The 23,546-nt window shown below is 36.9% G+C and overlaps 1 protein-coding gene across 16 annotated transcripts in view; it reads right to left on the minus strand.

Annotated features, from left to right (window-relative positions):
* KDM6A (lysine demethylase 6A) overlaps positions 1 to 23,546 on the minus strand; it is a 150,833-nt gene that overhangs the window by 40,001 nt on the left and 87,286 nt on the right. For 4 of the 16 annotated variants that reach the window (XR_009280243.1, XM_058861499.1, XM_058861511.1 and 1 more), the window contains exons 7-18: positions 19,145 to 19,199; positions 16,426 to 16,460; positions 13,976 to 14,041; positions 12,733 to 12,826; positions 7,828 to 7,954; positions 5,260 to 5,358; positions 4,671 to 4,890; positions 3,975 to 4,109; positions 3,378 to 3,533; positions 2,636 to 2,731; positions 623 to 727; positions 1 to 11 (exon numbers count right to left, since the gene is read on the minus strand). The exon at positions 1 to 11 is cut by the window's left edge and continues 385 nt beyond it. Coding sequence is in view for 15 of the 16 variants with exons in the window: in XM_058861499.1 (XP_058717482.1) it covers positions 1 to 11; positions 623 to 727; positions 2,636 to 2,731; positions 3,378 to 3,533; positions 3,975 to 4,109; positions 4,671 to 4,890; positions 5,260 to 5,358; positions 7,828 to 7,954; positions 12,733 to 12,826; positions 13,976 to 14,041; positions 16,426 to 16,460; positions 19,145 to 19,199 (1,199 nt within the window). In the remaining variant the exon portion in view is untranslated. The remainder of the gene's footprint in view (positions 12 to 622; positions 728 to 2,635; positions 2,732 to 3,377; positions 3,534 to 3,974; positions 4,110 to 4,670; positions 4,891 to 5,259; positions 5,359 to 7,827; positions 7,955 to 12,732; positions 12,827 to 13,975; positions 14,042 to 16,425; positions 16,461 to 19,144; positions 19,200 to 23,546) is intronic. The other 12 variants (XM_058861517.1, XM_058861526.1, XM_058861577.1 and 9 more) reach the window with 7 other exon arrangements.

Below are 23,546 nucleotides of genomic sequence, written 5' to 3' on the forward strand. Positions count from 1 at the left end.
GTTTGTCTCATCTAATGGAACATGAACAAAGGACAACAACATTGGCTGTGGAACTGAGAAAGGAAGGGTTTGTGTACATACAAGGTTTGTGTCATACAAGGTTTGTGTATTTTACTGCACTGGTCAGTTCCAATTTTATACTCATTTTAAGATCTTCACAGTTGCTTTTGAGAACCAAGATGACTGTCAGGGTCATAAAAATGCTGAGTCAATTTTAAGTAAAGCTATCAGCATACTTTTTTTCTTGGCCCTTCAATCTGAGTGTTTTACTGCTGATGCTGGACAGAGAGGGAGAGAGGAGTGAACAATGATAGGACGAGAGAAATGCTGTTACTACAGCCAAGGATTTTCAAGCAGGACATACTTTTAGGTATGTCCACTCCTTTTACTTTGAAAGTGTGGCTTGGAAACCTTTATGTTAACCAGTTGTCCTATAACAAAACACAGCTAAACTGATTAGGTTTCAACCACTAAGCCAAAATTATCCTTTATCCAAAAAAAAATTAACATAATGCAGCAAAGGGCACAAGAACTGTACAGCAGAAATTCTTTGGAATTCTAGAAACACAACAGTCTCCATTACTGACAAAAGTGTTGTAGATAAAAATATTTTTGTTCTCACCTGCTGGTGTTGCTGCATCAAGACAAACTGACTCTCCAGCTGTTCCAGCATAAGTTTCTGTGCTGGATTTAGATTATTTCGGTTTGCACGCAGCTGTTCCAAGTGCTAAAAAAACAGTGGTGTTGTTCATAATCATTAAAATTGCATGGGCTTTTAATAACTTTCCCATATAAAATACTAAAAAGTATCCATGAAGACAAGACTTGTAAAGCTGAAAATAATTGAGATTTCTGTTGCAGACTGAAATATCTTTCCATACACTCTCCTGCAAACAAACCTTATTAATAGGTACTAAAACTAAAGAGACTCTGTAAATTATTTGAGTGTATAATTATTACTGCAGCACTAAAATTAAGTGTGCTGGTGCCATGAAAGAAAACTACATTCAAGTATGATTATACAGAATTCTTATCATAATTATATACATTCTAATATCTTTTTGTATTGTGCTGTTTTTTATTAATACTGTCCATCACAAAGTGAATTAAACCTATAGGCACACATGAAAATGTCTCCTGAAAATATAAAAAAATAAACAAAAAACCCCCCAGAAAATGGTATGATTTAATTAATGAGAACAGTACCTAAAGTTACAACACTGATCTTGTTTGCAACTGGATAAACGTAGGTATCTATTACCAAATATCTGATCTGTGTACTCATTTTAAAATACCCTGCATCATTCTACCAGTAAGTCTGCTGCTGCTAAGTGGTATGACTTAAAAGGCAGATGAAGATGGTTCATGCCAAAATCCCTGGATTAACAGTACTCTCTATTCTGAATTCCCTCCGGAGGGGAGTGCAATAAATAATATATACACACACACATATATGCATGCATATGTAACATGCTATATCCATCCAGCCTTTGAATTGCCAATTTTGAAAGGCCAACTTTGAAGATGCAATAAAGGCTTTTTTATTCACACTCCTCTTGCATCATACATTTTTGGCTTTCCTTTTTATGTGTGCTGGAACCTTGTCAAGCTATTGCCAGCACATCCAGTCTACTCAAGAGAGGCCTACTGAGGTTCTGCTTAGAGGAGGACGCTGGATTTGGAAAAAGGTGATACTGAAAAGGGGAAAAAGTAGTAAAACATAAATAAGAAGAGAGAAATAATGAGAATGCTTGGAGAGAGAGAGAGGGAGGGAATGACTGAGGAAGAACCAAAGGGGTGAGGAGGCAGGACAAAGAGGGAGGGAAAATTACACAGTATAATAAAGCCAATATTGTTCAGACAGAGAAAGAGCTAAGAACTATACTGGAATTGAGGGGAACAATGCTCAGTTAATGAGAATGCTTTCTGCCTCTGCACTGTGCTTCCCTCTCTTTGCATCCAAAGCATGCGCAATGCATGGATGAAATTTTCCAGCAGGGCCTGATTTTCAGTATGTGGAACTCCTGCTGAAGCTCACTGCATGCCCTTATGAACTGAAGAGACAACAAAAACTTCCTGACAAAAAACACCCAACATAAGATTTCCAAACTAAAATCTAGCATTTCATATCATTATGTTAGCTGATACAAAATGCTGAAAAGCAGCAGCAGATTTCATTTGAGTACTCATTTTGTAGAATGTGCTTATTTGTTTATGCAATTTGATACAAGAAGCAACATCAGTGGAAGGGATGCTATTACAATACTTGTACATCTCTTTCAGTATCCCCCACATTATAGCAAATCACAAAACTCATTTTGCACATGAGTGTGACAACTTGCATTTCTGTCTTTAAAACATAGCAAGAAAAAAAGAGTTACTGTATGTTCTTACTTTATAAATTATAGAACTCATGCAAAGTAAGTGCTCTGTTTTTGCTAGAGATCATTTAGTTTACTACTAGAACTTATCTCATGTGGAGAGTTCACAAATACTAGAAGAACTTGAACTACACTCTGGGAATTATTTGGGAAGTCTTTTATAATGAATGTCAGGAACATGTCCCATTTTCTTAAAAGGAAGAAGGAAAGAAACAAAATATTTAACAGAGCTTCTGAAGATCTCCCATACGTACCTGTAATTTCTGTGGTGTCAAGCACCAAGAATGAATTTGTTGCTGTACAGGAGGATGTGACACTGCATGGCCACTGCTCCAAACATCTGAAGTATTCTGAGAGAAAATGTTACATTAAAATGTCTGACTATCAAAACGCCAACATAACTTCTTTTACTATCTCTATTTTATCTTATTTATGAAAGAACTAGTAACTGTTTCAAGAATAATAATATAAAAATATATCATAGTAAGAATGAACTAAAATAACCATTCTATCATTCCCAACAGTATCAGAGTAGTCTGAGCAAAAAGTTAATGATACCTAATACCATAAGGAGAAACAAGCAAACCAAATTATGCAATTAACTTAAATGCATGCTACTTTTAAAACTGAATACTTTATCTACTGTAATGCTATTACATGATGATGAAACACTTGAATTCTAAATATAAGCAAAGGCAATAGACAGGATGACATGATTGTCTCCCTCTCAATCATCAGACTACAACTATACTTCACTGACACAACTACAACTGCAGTATAGTGCCACCAATCTGCACTGCCCTTATGCACCTCCTATCTGAGCTGGAATCTGATTAAACACACCGCTGAATTTTCTTTTTTAAATTTCTAAAAACATTCCCCACCTTGATGCCAAAGGATTAAAATTTACAGCACAAATTCTGTGCATGCTGCATCATTTCAATGCATATTTCCATATAATTTTGGTAGGGGGCTCTAGTTCATTGGAATATATACCTTTGTTGGACTAGATGTTCTTTTCCTCTTGGCAGGACTGGTCAGGTCATCTACTTGGCTAGAAGGAATCATGTGTAGTGGCAAGGATTGCTGTGAAATTGGTGTTTGAGTGAGGCCTAGTACAGGTTCAGTATTTGGATGATGAGGTTTACAAGCCTAAGAATCACAGAAGGAAGACAAAAATATGGTTCTATATATTCTTAATGCTTTCCTTTCAATTTTATAATTTTAACAGCCCACATACATTAAAAGGGCCGAGTAGATATTCTGAAGCTGATCTCAATAACTGAAAAATCAGTTTCCATATGGTCATCAATGGAGGAATGTGTACCTTTCATGGGATTATTAAACCACTGCAGCACTTCTATTTAAGATGAAATCTTTTAAAATCATGAAAATCCACAAAGGTTCTAAATTGGTACCCCCATATTTCTCCCACATTATAGGGAGCTCCTTGATCTAATATCCCTCTGCAAATAAATCAAAGGCTTCTTTTAATAAAAGCCAATCCTGTGCTCAATAAAATAAGCTTGACCACTACCGATTGTAAAGAACCCTTAAAGCTGGGCACCTGCAGAACATAACCCAACTTCTCACCTGCTGTGCTGTGTTCATGGCACCCTGCCTGGAGGTAAGCTCTGCGGGGATTGGTAGGCTCCATGCCTCCTCAATACTAGGAAGTAATTTAGTTTTATTCTGTAGACTACCTTGTGGAAGGTTACACAACTGAGCCTAGGAAAAATTATGTAAAAAGCAAATTTAACACAAGCCTACTTTAGTAAGAGCAAGTCCATGAAATCTTCCTATATGCTGTAGCTAATTATGTCTTAAAGAGAGGATAGATTTAAAATTTTGGGGTTTAGAAAGGTGCTAGGTATAAAGAGGGTAACCAGAATATAAACCTTTGTGAGAATCAGAACAAAGATGAGCTCTGGATTCAGAGGTCTCATAATTCCTTTTTTCTGAAATTGCAAACAAGAGTGAAAGATAGTGCGTTGCGTATTCTCACTATATGTTATGAGAACTTAAAAATGTAGACAAATACAAAGAAAAAATCAAAATGATGTAAAACAGTATGCTTTGATTAAATGTGCAAAATAGGGTTTATAAGGAATTAAGTTCCACTTAAAAATGAAGAAATAAAATATTACAGGCTATGATATGCTTACAGTACACATGAAAACAGGTTAAACACACCACAAACAACTGCAAGTTAAACTCGTGTGTGACTTCTTCCCTCCCCTCTCCTGTGTGCTTGAAGAGTATTTCCCCTGCTTAAAACGTTAGTTTTACCTGTAAATACTTTATCCGTGCTGCAAGTGCAGAGGTATTACTACAATTTTTGCTCCTAGTTGCATTTAAGTAGCATTTAATGGCATCCTGAGGCTGGTTGCAGGACTCATAGAGTGTGCCTAGGTCCATCCAGGCTGCAGCATGGCCATGGTCCAATTGTACAGCACAGATATAGGCCTGTAAAGCATCCATAGGCTGATTTTGCTGTTGGTACAGCACACTGAATAGAAAGATTAGTGAAGTTGAGAATTAATAACAAAGTCAAGACACAGGTAACTCAAATATACACATCCCTCCCCAACCCCTTAATAAATCTTGGCATTATATAAACCACAGTTAAAAGAAGAAATGGGTAAAACTTTAATATGCAAAATTCATGTATGTAACATATTCAGTATTTTAAAACCTTGAGAAAGCAAATATTAATTATTATTTAAACTTCAAATCAGACAAGTCTGACATCATGGGTATATAAATAAAAAAGACTTTACAGTCCCTCTGAGTTTACAAAAGAGTTAAAAGCTGATATTCTTTATTTATATATATTAGCATGGAATTATATCATTGTATTATCCTGTATCATTCTTACCCTATTGAACACCATGTATCTGCACTTGCTTCTGATTTATCAATAGATTGCCTATAAGATATAAAGGCATCCTGAACTTTCCCAATACTTGAATAGCACCTGGGAGAAGAAAAAAAGAACTTTGGTAGTATTTATAGAAGGTAATCATGGAGCATGGCTTACCAAGACTGATCTGATAAATGTTAAGTCATGCAAATAACACACACTCAACATAATGGCAGACACAAGCAGACTCAAACATCTCAATGTGTATTACTAATTATTTATTTAAGCACCCCAAAACTACTTCAACCCTGGATTACTACATTTGTAAGGAAAACAGTCATCCCACAGTTGACACTGCATTTCTTTCACTTGTGATACCTTATCTGTCAATAGAAACAGTGTTTATCTACAGATAGCATTACAGTGAAACAATTAAGTTACCTATTTTATCAAACAAATGGTTATAAAACTTAATGTTCTACAAAACAGAACTACTGAGAGATACTGACCAACTCAACCAGGATGGTCCCTGACTGCCTGGGAGGCTTTTCATGTGCATTTTTTGCATCTCAATCATATTTAAGTAACAAACAAACTTGTACTGCATATACAGAGCACCAAATTTTGTAAAAGACTGCCTGATTCTGTATTTTTTTTACATCTTAATTCCTTACGTACAAATTCAAAGGTATTATGGCATTAAAAAGAACTACAATTATACCACAGGGAACAATACCTACAGTTCTAAAATTAAAAGCTCCATATAAAGCCAAGATCAAATACCCATCTATATATATTTACTACTTTAATCAACAATAACTGCATCCTGTACTGTTTGTAACAACTTTCTCTGTTGGAAAAAGAACTGACAACTTTCAAAACACAGAAATAACAACAGAAATTTTTTTTCTAGTAAATAATAAAAACCAAAGGCAAAGGTTTGTCAAACATGCGACACTCTCAAGTATTTTTGAGGCACGCTAGGAAAGGACTACAATAAAATATAGCATTACTTTGCCTAAAATCCTTCATTAAGTCTGAATACAATGCTTCAGGAGATTGTTTTAATGACAATCTAACCCAATGTCCAACAGACATGTTTCACTCTGCCTGTGTATCACACACACAAAAAGCCTCTCATTAGGGCAGCACTAAAATTAGGTCCCCACAAAACTTTGGCAGATGGAGTTTTTCTAGTGGGAGAGAAGGGAGGTGGTGATGTATTTTGAAAGATAGCTTTAACCAACTTGTTATATGGTTTGGACAACCAGTAGAGAAAGGAACAGCACAATACATGAGGAGGGAAAAAAGAGTGACACAACTCCATAACCCCTGTTCTTCTTCTCCTGCCAGACTATGGACTGGGGAAATGTGGCACAGAAACATTTTTGCTCTACTCCTCCCTGTAAAGCAAAACAGATGCTCCCACTAAATTTTTCACCCCATTTCCTGAATTCTCCCCTTTATCTGCAGGGTCCTAGGCTTCACCCTGACCACCTGAGAGCAGAGCACAGCAGCTGCACGTGTGGACGAACTCCAGCTCTGTCCTGCCTGAGAACTCAACTTGCTCAAGGTACCTGGAATGTGAGTACTGAAGAAAAAACAGGATTTCAAGCCCAGTGGAAGATGCACAAGATGATCCCTGGCTCGTTTTCCCTTTTCTCTCCACCCTTGCCCTGCCCCTCTGTCCCCCACACTCCATGTTGGCTAGAGATCCCTGTCTTACAGGAACAGCTGGAGAAATATTATTAGCATGACAAAAACAGAAATAGGTTCCAGCTGTATGTGACCAGAATCCCCAAGAATGTCAGCTGGAAGACACTGGGGTTAGGATATTAATTTTATTTTTGCCTTGTTCTTTTTTAATGTATTCCTCAGCAGAACTGATGTGTTCACATATGGACTTGAATTGCCCCCAAAGCTTTCTCCAGAACCTGAGTATTTCAATAGTTACTGCTGGCTTAAGTGAAGTATTCAATTTTCTTAAGTAGGAGACCAGAAAAACTCATCAAATTTGTATGATTTACATTTGGGAATGTTATTTTTCAAGTAAAAAATAGTGTCAAAGGCTACAAAATTAATTGAACACTTAAATAGACATTACAATGGATCAGTCTGAGCTACAGTGCTGTGTATGCCCTTTAAAAAGGGATGTCTGCCTAGGAAAATATTTGTATTTTAATGCAAATCTGAGATTAAGAGGGAGATTCTAAGAAATTAAAGAAAGAACTATGAAAAAGGTATGAAGAAAACATTTACAGAGAATTTACAAAAAAGAGGGAGAGAAACAGGTAAAACCAGGCCAGATATATTCAGATTATTTTAAATGTGTAGACTGAATAACTACAAAAATGTAGAGCCACTTGGTAATATACGTCATTTCAACTTTGAATCTTTATTCAACCATATATGATAGCACCTTGTCCTTCATACACTTCCCAGAAAACTTAGGACTTCAGTGGATATATACATACTTTCCTCTGACAACTTTAAGAAGAGAAACAGTGTAAGATAATAACAATAATGAGTATCATCAAAAAAATTTACCAATATAATTACAGTGTCTATAAAGTCTTTTCTCACCTTCCAAGGAAATACCAGGATTGACCAGAATTTGGATCTGCTTCTAGAGATTTCTGGAGATACTGTATAGCATAGCTTTCCTTGGTTGCCTTGTCTCCAAGCTGATCCACGGTGTGATGCATCCAGCCTACAAAAACAATCCACAAATGGGAGAACTGAAATTCCCCAAGACCATTTAATACTCAGCACAGAAGGACTTGTAGCATTGCTGTCTCTTTAAAAATAAGAATATCAAGCAATAAAATCCATTATGTATACATTACGAAGTTTTTAAAACTTTTAAAGTTCTACACTAAAATTACAGGACAAAAAAGACCCAAAGTTAAAATTACTTTTATGTAGCTTTAAAGCACTTTTTTTAGATTTCAATAATTTTCTAAGAGTTTAGGAGCACAATTATGAATCTTATACTCAATTTTCCACTATAAAAGTGACACTGTGAAAAATGCCACCATTCTCCCTGTCACACAGCAATTGTTTTTTATAGATACATATATATATATATCTAACTATGTATCTATATATGTACCTATATCTAAAGTGTAACATCTACATATTACGTTGTTTACTCTTTTTCTTCTAAATTCTTGTATTTGTCCCATATCTACATTTGGACTAAGAATTTTTGCATCTCCACTTGAATCTTACATTGTCATTTCCTCCTCATTAATACAATTTACTTTCCATTCACCTTGACAAATGCCATCACTTCTCATCTACATAACAAATTCATCTAACCATGCGTCATATTCTTTCAAATGCCTTTTCTTCTTTCATTACGTTAGACAAATTATTCATCCCCACTTTAAAGGCCTCCCACAACCCATCCTCCCCAATGATATTTTACATGCTATTAAAACGCATCTCTGCTCTAGCACTGATGCAGGGCTTGGTTACCACTTCAAACAAAGCACCTTCATCGCCTTCTCCAGCTGCTCCTCATCTGCCTCTATGCTCAGAAGGAATTCCTTCAAGCAGCCACAAAAGCATCTCACTGCTGTTCATACAATGAGTACAAACAAGGAAATCTTTTGTGGCCAGCAGCTGGCTTGCTGAAATCTCTGCATACAACAGTGCTCAGCAATGTCTTGCTGTTAGCTCAATAGCCATCTATTTGTCTTATCAAACCACTGCTTTTCAGAAAACATTTGTAAAATGTAAGATGTGACAAAAGACTGTCACACCCATAAACAGCTCCTCGTGGAGCACTGTGACACAGATTTCACAAACTACCCAAGGTTTGTATAAAGTTCTGGTTAATGACAGATTGAGCACACACCTGCACTGCCTGTCCATTTAAAACCTCTCAGAGCTAAACTTTCAGCACCCTGAATTTCTGCTTTTTGATAAAGTCTTAACTACATGGACAGGCAAGACCGAGAACTGAACTGAACTGAGGAGTATTGGCAGGCTCACCTTGCTCTCTGTAATTACACTTTCCTTCATGATTTTTATTCTACCTGCTCTATGCAGCTCAATTTTTTATTCCATGGGCTCACACTTGGAAGTTTGATACAGACACCACACTTCCACAAATGGAATGAAAACATTCAAACTTTGACAAAGGCAGTTGAAAACAAAATTGCAGCTACTGAACAACATCTGCCTGAGGTGGTCTAACAAATATCACTTGAAAACTGTGGTCACAAGCAGGAGTTCAAATATTTCATGGACTGCAAGAAATGTCAAGCAAGGAGTCAAGTGGTTACAGCGTTGAAAAAAGTACCTTATCTTGCTGAAAATCAATCAAGTAAAAAAATCTATCAATTGGGAAAAAGCATGAAAGGATAAAAAAGCCCAGTGATTTTTGCAGTCACATAACACAAGTTTGTGTTATTAAACTCATAAACAAGCTATGATTTTGATTCAAATTCCAAGCTCCGAAAGTTTTTCAGCATACAGAAAATACTCATGCTTTAAGAAAACAAGGCTTCTCTGAGGCTGGTTGTTGGAATTCACCTGAGTAAGGGTACATTAAGGATATATGTAGCAGGTGCTGTTCCAGACAAAGCCTGAGATAAAGATAATAGTTAAGGGATTATGAACAAGGGTAAAAAAAAAAAGACATTAAACAATTTCCTCTATCTTTAGAAATGTTGTGTGCCTATTTTCTGTTTCATCAGAACCTTGCTGGATTGAAAGATAACATGTTGTATCTTTGTGAGATCTTTACTGAGGTTCACTGATAAAAAAGAACAGGTCTATTTCTGGATGACTTAAATGAGAGCCAGCAATCCGTATCTGGTTTCTCTGCTAAAACAAGGGTTGCTTCCCAATTTTATCTTCCTGCACAGAGTCGAAAAAGGCAGAAAAACCAAGAAAGGGAGAGCAAACAAAAGTTTTCCACTAGAACAGCACAGGCAGAGGAAACTGGATTCGTTCTTGAGCATATAATGAACGTACATAAAGAAGGTAGCAGAAAACCCCTAGGCTGTGCAGTTCCCATTGGAAAGACCTATCTCCAATTCTCAACCAGCATAACTGACTACTTTTCCACTGCTGGGACATCTTTAATATGATAAACCAAACCACAGACCTTGTTCCATACTTCATAAATGTTCCATGCTCTTTTGCAAAACTTCACAATCTCATTTGGAAAAGATTTGTAACAAATCCCTCTGATGTGCTAGCCTAGCTCATGACTCTTTTTTTCATGCTTATCAATCACTCTCACACTGAACCTGTGGCAATGATTTCTTCTTTAGTAAAATCTGAGTGCCTTTGAAGATACAAACTTTTTTGCTGAACCATTTCAGCACCTCAGATGCCTCATCCAATTACACAGACACCATCTAGGAATGCCCCCTAGCCAAAAATCATTGGGAGAACACTTTGGGAACTCTAAGCAAATGTTTATGTTGTTCTTACACTCTTCCTTGTGCAACAGCTGAGTACAACTGGAGAAACAATACTGGGACAGATTTGATCTTCAGTCACATTAATTTAACCTCATTTTGGGCAAAGTGGTGAACAGAACTGTTGTCTGGAAAGCAAATGAAACAGCAAAGAGAAGGAACAAACTGCTCTTATCCACTAGTACAGATCTCACTGTGATGTCTACCTGAACTAGTCAGCATTCATCAGCTCAACTGGGTATGTGTTTATCTGGGAATCACAGGGTTCTCCTTCACAGTCACAGCTTTAGAAACCAGCAACAGGAGCAAAGATTTTAGTAATTCTCTCACAAGACATCTGAACCTGCCTAAATTCCAATCTGGCTCAACAAACATTAGAGAAGGAAAATAAACAAAAGCTATTTTCAAACTGATTTTTTCTGTCAAAGTGAAAAAAAAAGAGTTCAATATACAAATACAAATATGTTTTGACTGGGTTTTGCAAGTAGCATTCTGGCAGATGGCAGGTATTTTCTATTATTTTTTTCTAAGCAGAAGTGCACCACCCGGACTGTGCTTCCTGAGGAGGTGTTTTTATTACCAGCTGCTAAAGACTAAATCTGTGATAAACACCAGACTCTGATAAATACCACTGTTAACAGAGAAGAGCAAAGGAAAAGGCATTATTCCTTCAATGTGCCAGTTAAGACCACTCTATCCCTTTCTCCACACAGAAGCTACCCACACAACAAAACTGGGTGACCTATGCTGACTGAATAAAGAGAGTTAATCCAGTTTTCAGACAGCAGACAATTCTCAAAGTCACTGCTCTTGCTGCTAGCACAGAGACCTGTGGCAGGATTTTATGAATACAACCATGTGCCTCTGCTTCTATTGTGGCAACATACATCAAACAGAGATGAAAAAGAGCTGGTCAGCTCTTTTGAGAAGCCCGTCTTCCACTGATCAGACGCACAGCCTTTCTGGGTGAAACTGCTGACAATTTATACTAGGTGACGTAATACCAAGCTTGAAAAAAAGAATAGATTCAAAGGGCTCACTGAGATGTAAGCAACTCTATCCTGTGACAGCAAAAAGAGCAACACCCAGAGTCCTGCAGCAAACTCCTCCAGCAGTTTCACTTGTGATTTCACAGAGATGACTCAAAATTAGCCCACTGATTTTGACACTCTCACAAAGCACAAATTATCCCACTCCAAATCCATACAGAACCTTCATCACAGAAAAAGAAAGCACTGTGGCCATAATTTAATGGCAGATACAAATCTGAGTTAAATGACTACTATGTGAAGAGAGGAAAAAAAAATAAAAATGGGCATAAGCAGGCTAAATTAATATTTAGAATAATAAATTAGATGAAGAACACGGAGAAGGTGGATGAAGAAGTCCTGTACTGGGTTGAACACTTTTAACAAAATATTCTGGAAATACTTTTATATGGTATAGAGGACAAAAGCATTTTATTCTACCCACTTTTTAGAAATTCTATAGAAAATAAATTAATTTAGAAATTACTTATCAGCTTTCTATAAGCATGGAAAATGACATTTCTTAAAAAAATAATTCCTTTTCACTTCTTATGTGCTTCTTTTAATGGAACCTGATGATAAACCTTTCAGTAACAAAAGCTGGTTTTCATTACATAGTATAATTATATAGAAAGAAAAGGTAAATTTTTCAGTTCCCATGTTCTAGTCTGACACAGTATTTAGGTTTACTGCATTTCATTTGGCTATTTTCAAGGGATTTTAACAGAGGCAGAACAGAGAACACAGAATTTCAACTAGTGCCCTCTTTCTCTGGAAGACCACCCTTTCACTGCCCGAAATCTAACACACAAGAGCTTTTTAACTTTGTCAGTTTAATAAAATTGTTTTCCTCCTCTCTTATTTACTTATCAAGTTCTACATGTTCTATTTGGGTGAAAATCTCACGTACCATGTGCAGTGTGTCTAAGACTCACTTTGGAAATGGAGCCTTAAAAAACACTGCTGAAGGCAAAGATGGCAAAAGCGAAACACAGAGGAAAATGAAAGTTAATTTTACATACCTAACTGCTGTAAGACAGTTGCTTTTACTTGTGCAGGAAGGTTTTCGATCTGCAAAAGCTGTTCATAAGCTTCCTTTGCAGAGTGATACTTTCTCTGCAAAAGGAAAAAAGTAAATGGATTAATCATAGTGCTTACAACAGATCACCAATAGCAACGATTTCACAGCACTGACAGCACACAAACACATTGACAAAAAATTCTATGTTTTTGGTTTTTTTTGCATACAGTGCATATGAAAGCTTTAATAAGTGACATGTATATATATCTGGTAAGAGAATAACTTCCATAAATATAGTATTTAAAAGAAACTGGCTACTTAAAATAATTGAGGGAAATTTGCAAATTATTAAATTTTGTCAACTCCTCGTACATGCATTATGCTTCTGACACTACATTGAATATTCTGCTTTTAAGGGGAATACTTGAATGTGAATCTATATCTGAGAAAACCCCACACAAATTCCTCCCATAAAATTTGTAACAAAACCAAAGATCATCAGTAATTTGTGGCTGGTATAATTTTGCCTCTTTCCTTCCTCTGGTATATTTGATCTGCCTCTTTCAAGGTATTTATTGTCCTGGTAAGAGTCCCACCACATGTAGAATTAAAAGGTTTATGCCTAGATAATGAAGGAACAATATCTTATTATCTGCTGTATAGTTTAGGCGTGCCTACAGTCTGGAAACACTCAATTTTCAATTCCCTATACAAACTGGTGTTGGTACAGAAAACACATTTCCAGGTTAGGATTGGGGTCATTATTGACTTCTGAGAACTGTATGAGCTGTTTTGTGTATATTAAAGGTTAAGTTTCCCAATAATTATTTGATGAATTATTTGGTAATAATGTCAGCACCTATCTTTGCATTTCCTAACAACAGTTGCTTAAAAGTGAATGTATTTTAATGTTCAACTGTTCTGTGCCTCCTTTTCCACAAATACGGTTTCAGATAATTCAGCATTAGACTTTATTCTGGAAAACAGATGAAGAGTGCATTAAAATAAATGGGGGCACCTAAATGCAAATGACTGTGGCTTAATTACATTTGTTTTAAGCAAGGAGTACACAGTAATCAGTATTGGTGTTTTGAAGGGACAACTGGGAAGAAAATGCTAAACAATTAAATACCTACTAGAATTTTATAATGTTATCAAGTTCTTGAAATCTCAAAGAAGACAACTCTGGTGATTAAAAAACCTTATTCTAGTCAGGAAGAAAAATTAAAGCAGCAATTACATACTTTCAAATGGAACAAGGGGAAGTTGGTAGAAAAGATTTTTAATTGGTGTTCATGAAATGCAGACAACTGGTAAGAAAACAAATAATATAAATAAATAAAATATTCATGTCCAGCAAAAGAAAAACAATCAGGAAAAGATTTTAAATTTAGCATCGGGAACAAAATTTGTAGTTTATGACTATGGATGTTAAGCAAATGAACGGAAGTTCACTGTAGAGCATGACAGCAGAGGCAGCAATCCAGATGTCAAATTAGGTAAACATTAGTGCCTAATATTCACACTTCGAAAAATATGTTTACAGGCTCAGGAGGTTTCAGAAAGGCCTTTTAAAATAGAGCATGTTTTCCAGACCTAGAGTATTTTTTACTTTTGTTCTTTGTTGTAGCATTTACCCTTTAGAAATTAGATTACCTATGTGCCTTAAAATACTAACAAAACCTGTCACAATGTCACAATTTGGTTTTATTTCATTGCATCAGAATGGGTTGGGTTGGAAAGTACCTAGAAGATCATTCAATTCCAGCCCCCTGCCATAGGCAGGGACACCTTTCAGTAGATGAGGTCGCTCAGAGCTTTGTCTGACCTGGCCTTGGACACTTCCAGGGACAGAGCATCCACAGCTTCTCTGGGCAACCTGTCCAGGGCCTCACCAGCCTCACAGGAAAGAACTTTTTATCTCTCTGCTAATTCCAAAGTCCTTGATGTTTAGCTGCATCATGAATGATCTTAGAAATGGAAAAGCGGAGGAGAACCCAATCCAGCATCTTTCTTTAGACACCATACAAGCCCATCTCACTTCCAGAGATGAAATATTAGAAACCAGCATTAAACATCACAAAAACCACTGCTAATTCTCATCAGCACCAGGCTTGTCTCTTATCCAGAGCCTGGCAAACCATCATTTAAGGTGCAGAACTGTGTACTTAATTAAGGAATTAATTAATCTTTTCATTAATATTAAGAGACTAGATGATTTTCAAGCATATGGAGGGGTTCATAAAACTGTTACACTGTGTCTTGTGAAAGAAACTGAGCAAAGAGTCTATCTCCAAAACCTCTCTAATTGTGTCAGAGGTAATATCCAAAATGAAGGCAGAACTCTTTTGGTTCTCAGTTTGCCAAATTCCAGGAAACAAGATACCACTCCCAACCAGAACTGTGAGACAAACCAAACCTAAGTGCAGAATGCACTGAAACGTTTTTGCTCTGACTTGCATTAAAACAAAGTTCCTGCTGCCTGTAATTGTCAGCCAGAAAGTACAGCTTAAGCACAGCTAACACTGGTCACACACTTACACAGGACACCTGCCATGGTGGCCTGGGGTATTTAACTTCCTTTTGATCTGCTGGAGTAAAACAGAACTGATGTGTTGAATGGAATCTGGAGGGTAGCCAAGTAAGAACCACAACAATCCATGACGTTGCCTAATGGTACCTTGGGATGGGAGATTTCTGTCCTGTCATACAACTTTGCACCAAAAGCATTCAAAAGAAAAATATTCTGTTTATCAGATTTCTATCTTTTATTTATATAGAAATACTTAAGGCCATTTTTCATTGTGCCGTCAAAAGACAGCACTTACTTCCTAATTGACTGAAAATATAGTTTATGTCTGTCATCTCTTTCATTTACAACAGGTTTTGTTTTCATGTCACATCCCCTCCTCAGTCATATGATACCTTTAAATGTGGTAAAAGGGCACAACATCTACATTATGTAACCAGTCAGTCAAATCTCAAATATATCATAGCTATCTCAGTAGCCACTTGGTTTCAATTTACTTATATTCTGGAAGCTCAGGAAGTGCTCTGTAATTTCCCAAAAGATTCACCTGAAAATCTCTGTGGTAGGACTTGACACAGAATTAGTAACACAGCTTTATTTGCTGCTGACCTCAGGTCCCTAATGCCACATGCATCAATTTAATTTGAGAATTTAAAAACTTTTAAAATTGCACTTAAATTTCAAAATGTCATGTCAAACATACCACATATACCTAAAAGGCACATGGGCAACTGGCTGGAATTGATTCTGTGTATATGAGAAACATTATCTATCTATCTATCTATCTATCTATCTATCTATCTATCTATCTATCTATCTAAATTGAGAAGCTTCGTATTTTTAAATCCACATACTGCCTTTTAAGTACAAACAGAATCTCATTAAAGAATTTTCCTGAGAGCTGTATTGTGGGATTTTTATTTTTTGCACTCAGTTTGGGAGATTAGTATATAGATATGTTCATTAACATAGCTATTCCATCTTATAGCATGACACTCCACACACAAAATATTTTTAATTTAGCCAAAGCAAATCAAGTTCCTTGAGCGACTGAAGACTGTAGTCTAACTTTACTAAAGCATCTATAATCTGAATTCCACAGACTGATTACATCACATAGTTCAAAACTCAACCACACTTTATCAAAATAAGCTTAAAGCTTACCTGGATTTCATATAAGTGGGCAATGTGAAACTGAACTGTAAGAGTGGGAAAATCAAAATTATTAGTTTTAATGACCAATAACAATTACAATGTTTTGAAGAGAGGGATAAACAATGTTTCAAATTTATTAATGCAAACCCAAGACAAATCACATTTTGAAGATACCAAAAGAGTATTTTTTTACGCTGACATTTTACACTTAATTTATCAGACCTGACAGAAAATGAATATCCTAACAAAGCACAAGAATTGCAAACAGATACCGAGAAAAGCAGCCCATGGATTTTATTTGTATTCTGAAACAGAGTCCATTAACCTTTCAGTAAACTTAGCAATAAAATCTCTTGAAGCTGTGGTAAGAGAACACAGGTAGTATTTTTTCTACATAACCAAACAAGAAATAAACATTTTAATTCAGCTGCCAAGAAACAGACTAGCTGGGTTACAGAACATTATGTTACACACTGCCAGTTTTATATGGGATCTTAAATTTAGGTGTTTTTTCTTCCTTTTTAGGAATTGTCTTTCCCTTGTTAAACTGAACCAGAAGTGTTAATTACAGGTGACACACTGACTGTTACTGTTAAGCATTTTCAATTCCTCACCCAAAATGCCATAATACTACCAGCAGCCTGTGCAGGCAAGAAGATTGCTGGCTGGAGAAAGAAAAATGGAAGTTGTTCAAGAGTAAAAGCAGAGGGAAAATTACCCTCAAATCATCACAGAAAAGACTTGAAAACTGCTAACCTGGACTATCCATGGACTGGTAGATAGCTAAAGCTAATTGAGATGAATGTAATCTTCATTCTGCTTTGATGAGGAAAGAAAAGTTCCTTTGAGACAGACTTTTGCTCAAGTAAGAAAATACCTGTGTTTGAGCCAAGCTCAATTTATTTCAATTACACAGATTTCTCTCCCTTGAAGCTACAGAATAGTGTGACACCAAATTACCATACATACAGGTAATACGGAGTTCAGGGTTTCACTCTGGGTCATAAGGGAGGGGAAAAAATCTCCCTTTGTGCACTGCTTTGTCCTCCACTATAAAGAAGGAAGCTGAGTGCACTTTGGAAACCAGGTCAGAATGAAATGCATCATCTAAAACTTTAATAAACTTTTTGTGTTCCTTGCTAAAGAGCACATAACACACCCATTATGTTCACTGCATCATCAAACTTCACTCTGTACAGATGAAAGAAAAACCCTGCTTTTGTTCCAGGAGTTCATTATCTAAAAAAGTCTCTATTTTTTCCCCCTCCTAGCAAAACCCTTTCAGTGTGAAGCTCCAAAATGAAGTGATGCCTTGGAAGGGAAAGGAAAATTAAAAGTGTCAGATTAGAGACTGCCTAAATAGGAAGAAGAGATGTTTAGTACTCCAGCATTTCTGGTGGAACACACTCAGTGTAACGCTGCTACTCTTTAAATGGAGCATTTAGAGAGGGTACCCAGCACCCTGGGGGTTCAGTTCTCCTTCCCAGAACAGCACAGTGGGACCTGACCAAGCACCTCTCAGTCCTCTTCACTCTCATCCTTTGGGACTGTCAGGCAGTGAAGCCTTGACATGGGGCCACCCCTCTACAAAAATCTGGGGCAGAGGGGACTGGAGGGGAAGGGTCAGGAAAACCATACAGAAATTCAGAGATTTAGTGAAAACCGATAAAGTTAGTGAGAAAGAATATGAACAAACATGAAATACAATAAAGAATCACATGTCTGGTAGAAAAGCAGTAAAAGGCTATTGACTCAAGGAGAAATCTGCAAATTTTTACTAAATTATCTGTGCTTGTTCCTGATAAGTGACAAAGCTTTGAAGACAGCCTTGAAGCACAGCTGGCTCCTTGATACAGCCAGTGGTTTCAGCCATGTGAACAAACTCCCTTCACTACCTTGCTGATAAAATATTCACAATTCCATCCAGTTTTTAAAGAAAGGCTTTTAAATATTTTATCCAATACCCCTGAAGTGAGACTTAGGAGGTAACTTAAGCTCAACATGAACAACAACTTAAACTCAAGCATGAAGGCACCTAAAAAAATTAAGGAATAAATTCCTTCGCAAGTCTCTGACGTTTAATTCTTACAGACTCCAAAACACAGAGAAACACGTTTATTCTTGCATACAATCCCACTAACTATGGAAAAATACCTGCAGGACACTATTACAGCCTACAGTACATCCTGCTTATTATAGATCACACTGCACTAAAGATTAACATGTTCAAATACAGACTAATATATATTTGACATCAAAAAACCCCCAAAAAATCAAATATGGCACTGTTTTTCTGATTTCTGCAGTAAGACTGATGCTGAATGTTGGATCTATACATTTAAATGGCATGAAAATAATCACTGAAAATTTACAGATTATCAAGATGACAAAAGTTTTAAATAATTGCTATTAAATGTGTGCCAGGACACAAACATCAGTTTTATAAATAAATAAAAATAAGTCAAATAGTCGGTTTCCTGCAGAATTCAAGTCTTCAGAGTAATGAACAAGCTAAGCCTCAATTTTTACTTATTGCATTTACTAAAGCAATCCAAAATTCTACTGGAACATCTGTCTCCACTGAGAGAGGAAGACAGGTGTTATATTCTCCCTCTCTCAATACCAATTCTTTTGATTTTGAAGACCTGGTTCATTGAAAATTCATACAGTTGCGAGCATAAGACTTAAAAAATATCCACAACAAAGTAAATACTTCTTGGTTACTTACTTTCAGCGTTAGACAAAGTGCAGGGATTGCAGTCAATCAAAGCTAACTGAAAATGCTGAAAAGAAAAAAGAATTATTTGCTTTTCAAACAAAGTAATATTACCACTTGGGCACACTACTACGAGTAAATCAATTTTATACTTGAAAATCAATACTGCATTTTACCATGTGTCTTAAAAAAAAAAAACAATTTTCAATTTATGTTCAACTGCTTAGTAGAGGAAAGTAATTTTTTTTTATTGCAAATACTGCAATGCTTCTAGTAATATAAGATGGCAACAGATCTTCACAGAACAACTGGGGTTGCATCTGAAAGGATGAAGGCATCAAATGAATAGTCAGAATTGGAAGATCAAGTTTTTATATACACAACTGAGATTGCAGACACACCAGCTCTTCACCTCATGGAGATAAATACTTAAGCACTAAATGTATCTAGAAAAACAGAACACTCTCCCCACAACTCTCTCAACTCAGTGAACTGAGTGATTTTAAGTTTTTATAAAATTGAACTCTTTGTCAAAAAACATTTAATATGAATACCTCTACATTAAAACCTGAGTTCATAAATTCTCACATCCTCTCCTCCAGATGTTGAGAAAACTTCAGTTAAAGATTAAAGCTTGTTTCATTTTAATCACGTTTCTTTAAGGAATACAAAAAATACCTTCTAAGACATTCTAGGTTCTGAGGTAAGTTTTTTACTCATCTATAAAGAAGGTCACAAAAGCAGAGCAATAAAGTCTGTCTGCAAGTGCCATGTTAATTCATCACTGATCACTATTTAGTTTGAGACACAAGTGTATAAAAATGAATGGAACAGAAACCCCAGTCCCCGAGCTTTTCCAGAAACTTGTGAGAAAATCCCCACATGGGATGAAATTTTGATTGACATATTAGTTCAACAGAGAATAAGGCCTAGGAATACAGGAGCCTTAGAGTTACCCATGAATGTACTGTTAATAAATATAGTTAGTTACCAAATACAGTGTCAGGTGATTTCTAATACACAAAACTTGACTGACACTTTAGTGTACTTTATTTTCTTAGCATAAAAATGATAATTTAGATCAAACTATTCAGGATGCCAAACTAGGTGGCACTGGGAGCCTACTGCTGTAGCTCAGAAGAAAAAAATGTCTGTATCAATGGATATGTGCAAAACACTTTCAGTATTGTTGTACTCGGAGCTATTAGATGCTACTTAACTCTCCTCATGGTCATAATAACTCCTTGAGTACAGCATGTCTATGCAAAATACATCTCTAAGATGTGTAAGAATTTATCAGACCATCACATTTCCAAAAACCCCTAATTTTAACAGGGACCAAAAATTTGAAAATTAATGTATTATCCTTAACAAGACATAAGAAGAATGCTGACACTTCCATGAGCTCTGACATAAACTGATGCAGCTTCCTCCTCACCCACTTCATCAACATCATTTGTAACATATAACAGCATTTAAACAATGAACCAAACTCAAGTTGAATAGCAACTCAAATTCATGATTTATAATGAACATTTTAGTAATATCCCCCCAGAAGAGAACACAAAATCCGATGGATTCACACTGTAAAATAATGTTTTAACCTTCGTCCAAGTATTAAATAACAGCTTACAAATATTATTTATTAGCTTATTTCTCTGCTGTGTCTGTTTTCCTTTCCCTATTGCTCAGCAGGCAGACAACTTACAGTCTCCCCTCACTTACATTGCAATGCAGGTTGAGTGCCTCAGAGACATCCTTTAGTCTGTTACCATAGTGATTCTACTAAGCAGACAACTTTAAAAAAAACCCTAAATAAAAATAAAATGCCCTATCCTAAATTGCATTTTGCCTGCCAAAAGAAAAAAAAAAAGCCGCTGGCCTGTGCAACTCAGTTGTTACCGATCTAAAAGGTACAAAATCCTTGTACAGATGTGTCATCTTGCACTGTCACTTAGAATTACTATGGAAAGATAAAGCAGAATGGAACAGATTTTCTCTCACCTAGCAATGCTATTATAAAAAATAAGTATATCTAAAGAAAAAAGATTGACAACTGTTCTGTAGCAGCTCTTCTGAAGGGTTATTGCAGTGAGACTCCCTGAGAGAAAGCAGGCAACCATGTAAGAATATCCAACCATTTTAATATATAAGTATTCCAACAGTATCAAGTGCTATACAGTAAAAAATCCCACAAATACTCTCAGCAATGCCTCCTCAAAAATTAAATACTCACTGCTACAGTAGCCAATTTTTGAAATTCAAAAATCCACATTATGAAAATTTTCTTAGTGTGGTAAATTTCTATTTGCACTGTTCACTAATCTACAAATGGCAAAGAAATTGATAAACCAAAGCCAGTAACTACAACAAAACACACCGTTTGCACTAGACAGTTATCACAATTAAAAGCAATACACAAAAACCCCAGAACATTTCAGAGCAAGAACCTTTGAAATGCACACACACGAACAAACCTACACCTCTTGCCGGAAAAATACATAGCTCCCCGTTAAGTACTCAAAAATCAGACAAAAAAAAAAACCCCATGCACACATTCTAAACATCAACCTTGTCAGCCAAATGCAGATCCATTAATCACAGTTACCAGCACCAAAAAATTTAAAAAATAGTAATAATTTCCAACTTCCATTTCTGCAACCAACAGCAGCGGCTGGCAAACATCTGCACCCCTCTCAAATATTGCAGCACTGAGCTGGCTACTGCTGTGTGGAATAGTTGTTATGCAGGAGAGGCCGCTGCAGCTCAGAGACGACACACAATACCTCAAGGCAGACAGCAGTCTATAGAAATTCAAATCCCCAGTAAGAGGATTTACCTAGAAGGCAGTGTTCTGAATGTTAAAAACTAACAGGCTCTCCTCAAGGGCTTCGGCTCAAGGCACAATCACAGAATCGTTTAGGTTAGAAAAGACCTTTAAGATCAGCCAAGCCCTAAATCACCTTGATTTGTAGCCATCTGTAATTGCAGAGTTATCTACAGCCCATTCCATCTCCTCTGGAGTCCTTGATTTGTCTCTGATTGTGGAAACAATTCCGAAGATAACCTTTCCAAGGATGAGAGGTACAGTGGATTCCATATAAAGAGAACTGATGAAAGCACTAGGTCTGGTAGTAAAGTAACAGTAATCTGACACTGATTTAAGTAACTTAACATGCTTTCCCTCATCGAATTAACACCGATTCTTTACAATGTAACAGGCAAGTACCCAAGGTTTTGTTGTTTCTTTAATCAATAAATGACAAAAGCAAAACGAATCCTTTTCTTCTCAGTGCAAGATTTTCAGTACTGTCTCTGTTTACATCCAAACCTGAGACCTCAACGTAGTGATTCTACTCCCTCCTCCTCTCCAGGGTGACATCAGCAAGTTTAAATAGCTCTCGGCTCTGCATTTATTCAGCAAGGCAAGCCATCATCTGAAACCTGACAATCCTCACCGACTTACCATGAAGGAAAGCTCCATCATGACTCAGTAAAATTCTGTCAGGAGATGGCTTTTTCTGCCTGTGTGACCTAGGTGTGCTGCCCGTGTTGCTCAGAGCAGCTTTTGTTCAGATAAGTAGGACACGGAGAGCCTTGTGTAACCAGCCGGGGCAGAGTGCCAAGCCTCCATTTGCCAGGCATCTCTGGGACCAGGGGAGAGGGTCAGGAGAGGACACGCTCCATGTGCTGCTACAGCAGCTCATCCTGCCGCTCTCCACTGCTTTCTGAGCTCAGAACAAATCCAGCTTGCAAGATAAAGGTTTGTGTATTGTAAACACTCGGGTACTTCTGTCCAACATTCAAAAAAAGCCAACTTACAGATGGGAGAAAAAAAAAAACTGCTGGAGGACAGAAGGAACAAAGGCCACATATACATATACGCTGAACAGAAGCAGCAGGCGCAGAAAAATCTCTTGTTCTGACAAGCTCTAAGAGAAAAAATATTATTTTAAAAACAGAAAGATCATACAAACTGTATTTCTGCAAGCCAAAAAAAGGCTGCATCTGAATTTACCGACCAGTATCTTACACAGTGATTTTCACAAAGCTATCTCAACACTCACGTTTGTCTCCACATTTTATGCATTATTTCTGCAACATCAGAATTCAGCTTTTCCTGTGCTAACAGCCTGAAAGAATTGCCAGGAGCAGCAGAATGATGGGGACACTGCCGCAGCAGCAGCGTGGCCCTGGAGCTGATCCGCCCGGAGCTGGGGTCGTTCCAGGACTCAGCCTCCAGCCCCCACAGCTGCCCAGCCTGCATGGACAGCACAGCTCAGGCCCTGCTCACAACCTGTGTGCCCTGAATGCCAGCCCTGCAGTCACAGTTACACCTGATAAAAGTGGATCTGTACACATGGAGATGGCTCTTGAGGAGAAGGTTCATGAATGAAGTGCACCAGAATCACTG

The sequence above is a fragment of the Poecile atricapillus genome, chromosome 1, assembly GCF_030490865.1.
Source record: "Poecile atricapillus isolate bPoeAtr1 chromosome 1, bPoeAtr1.hap1, whole genome shotgun sequence".
In the NCBI taxonomy this organism is placed as follows: Eukaryota; Metazoa; Chordata; class Aves; order Passeriformes; family Paridae; genus Poecile; species Poecile atricapillus.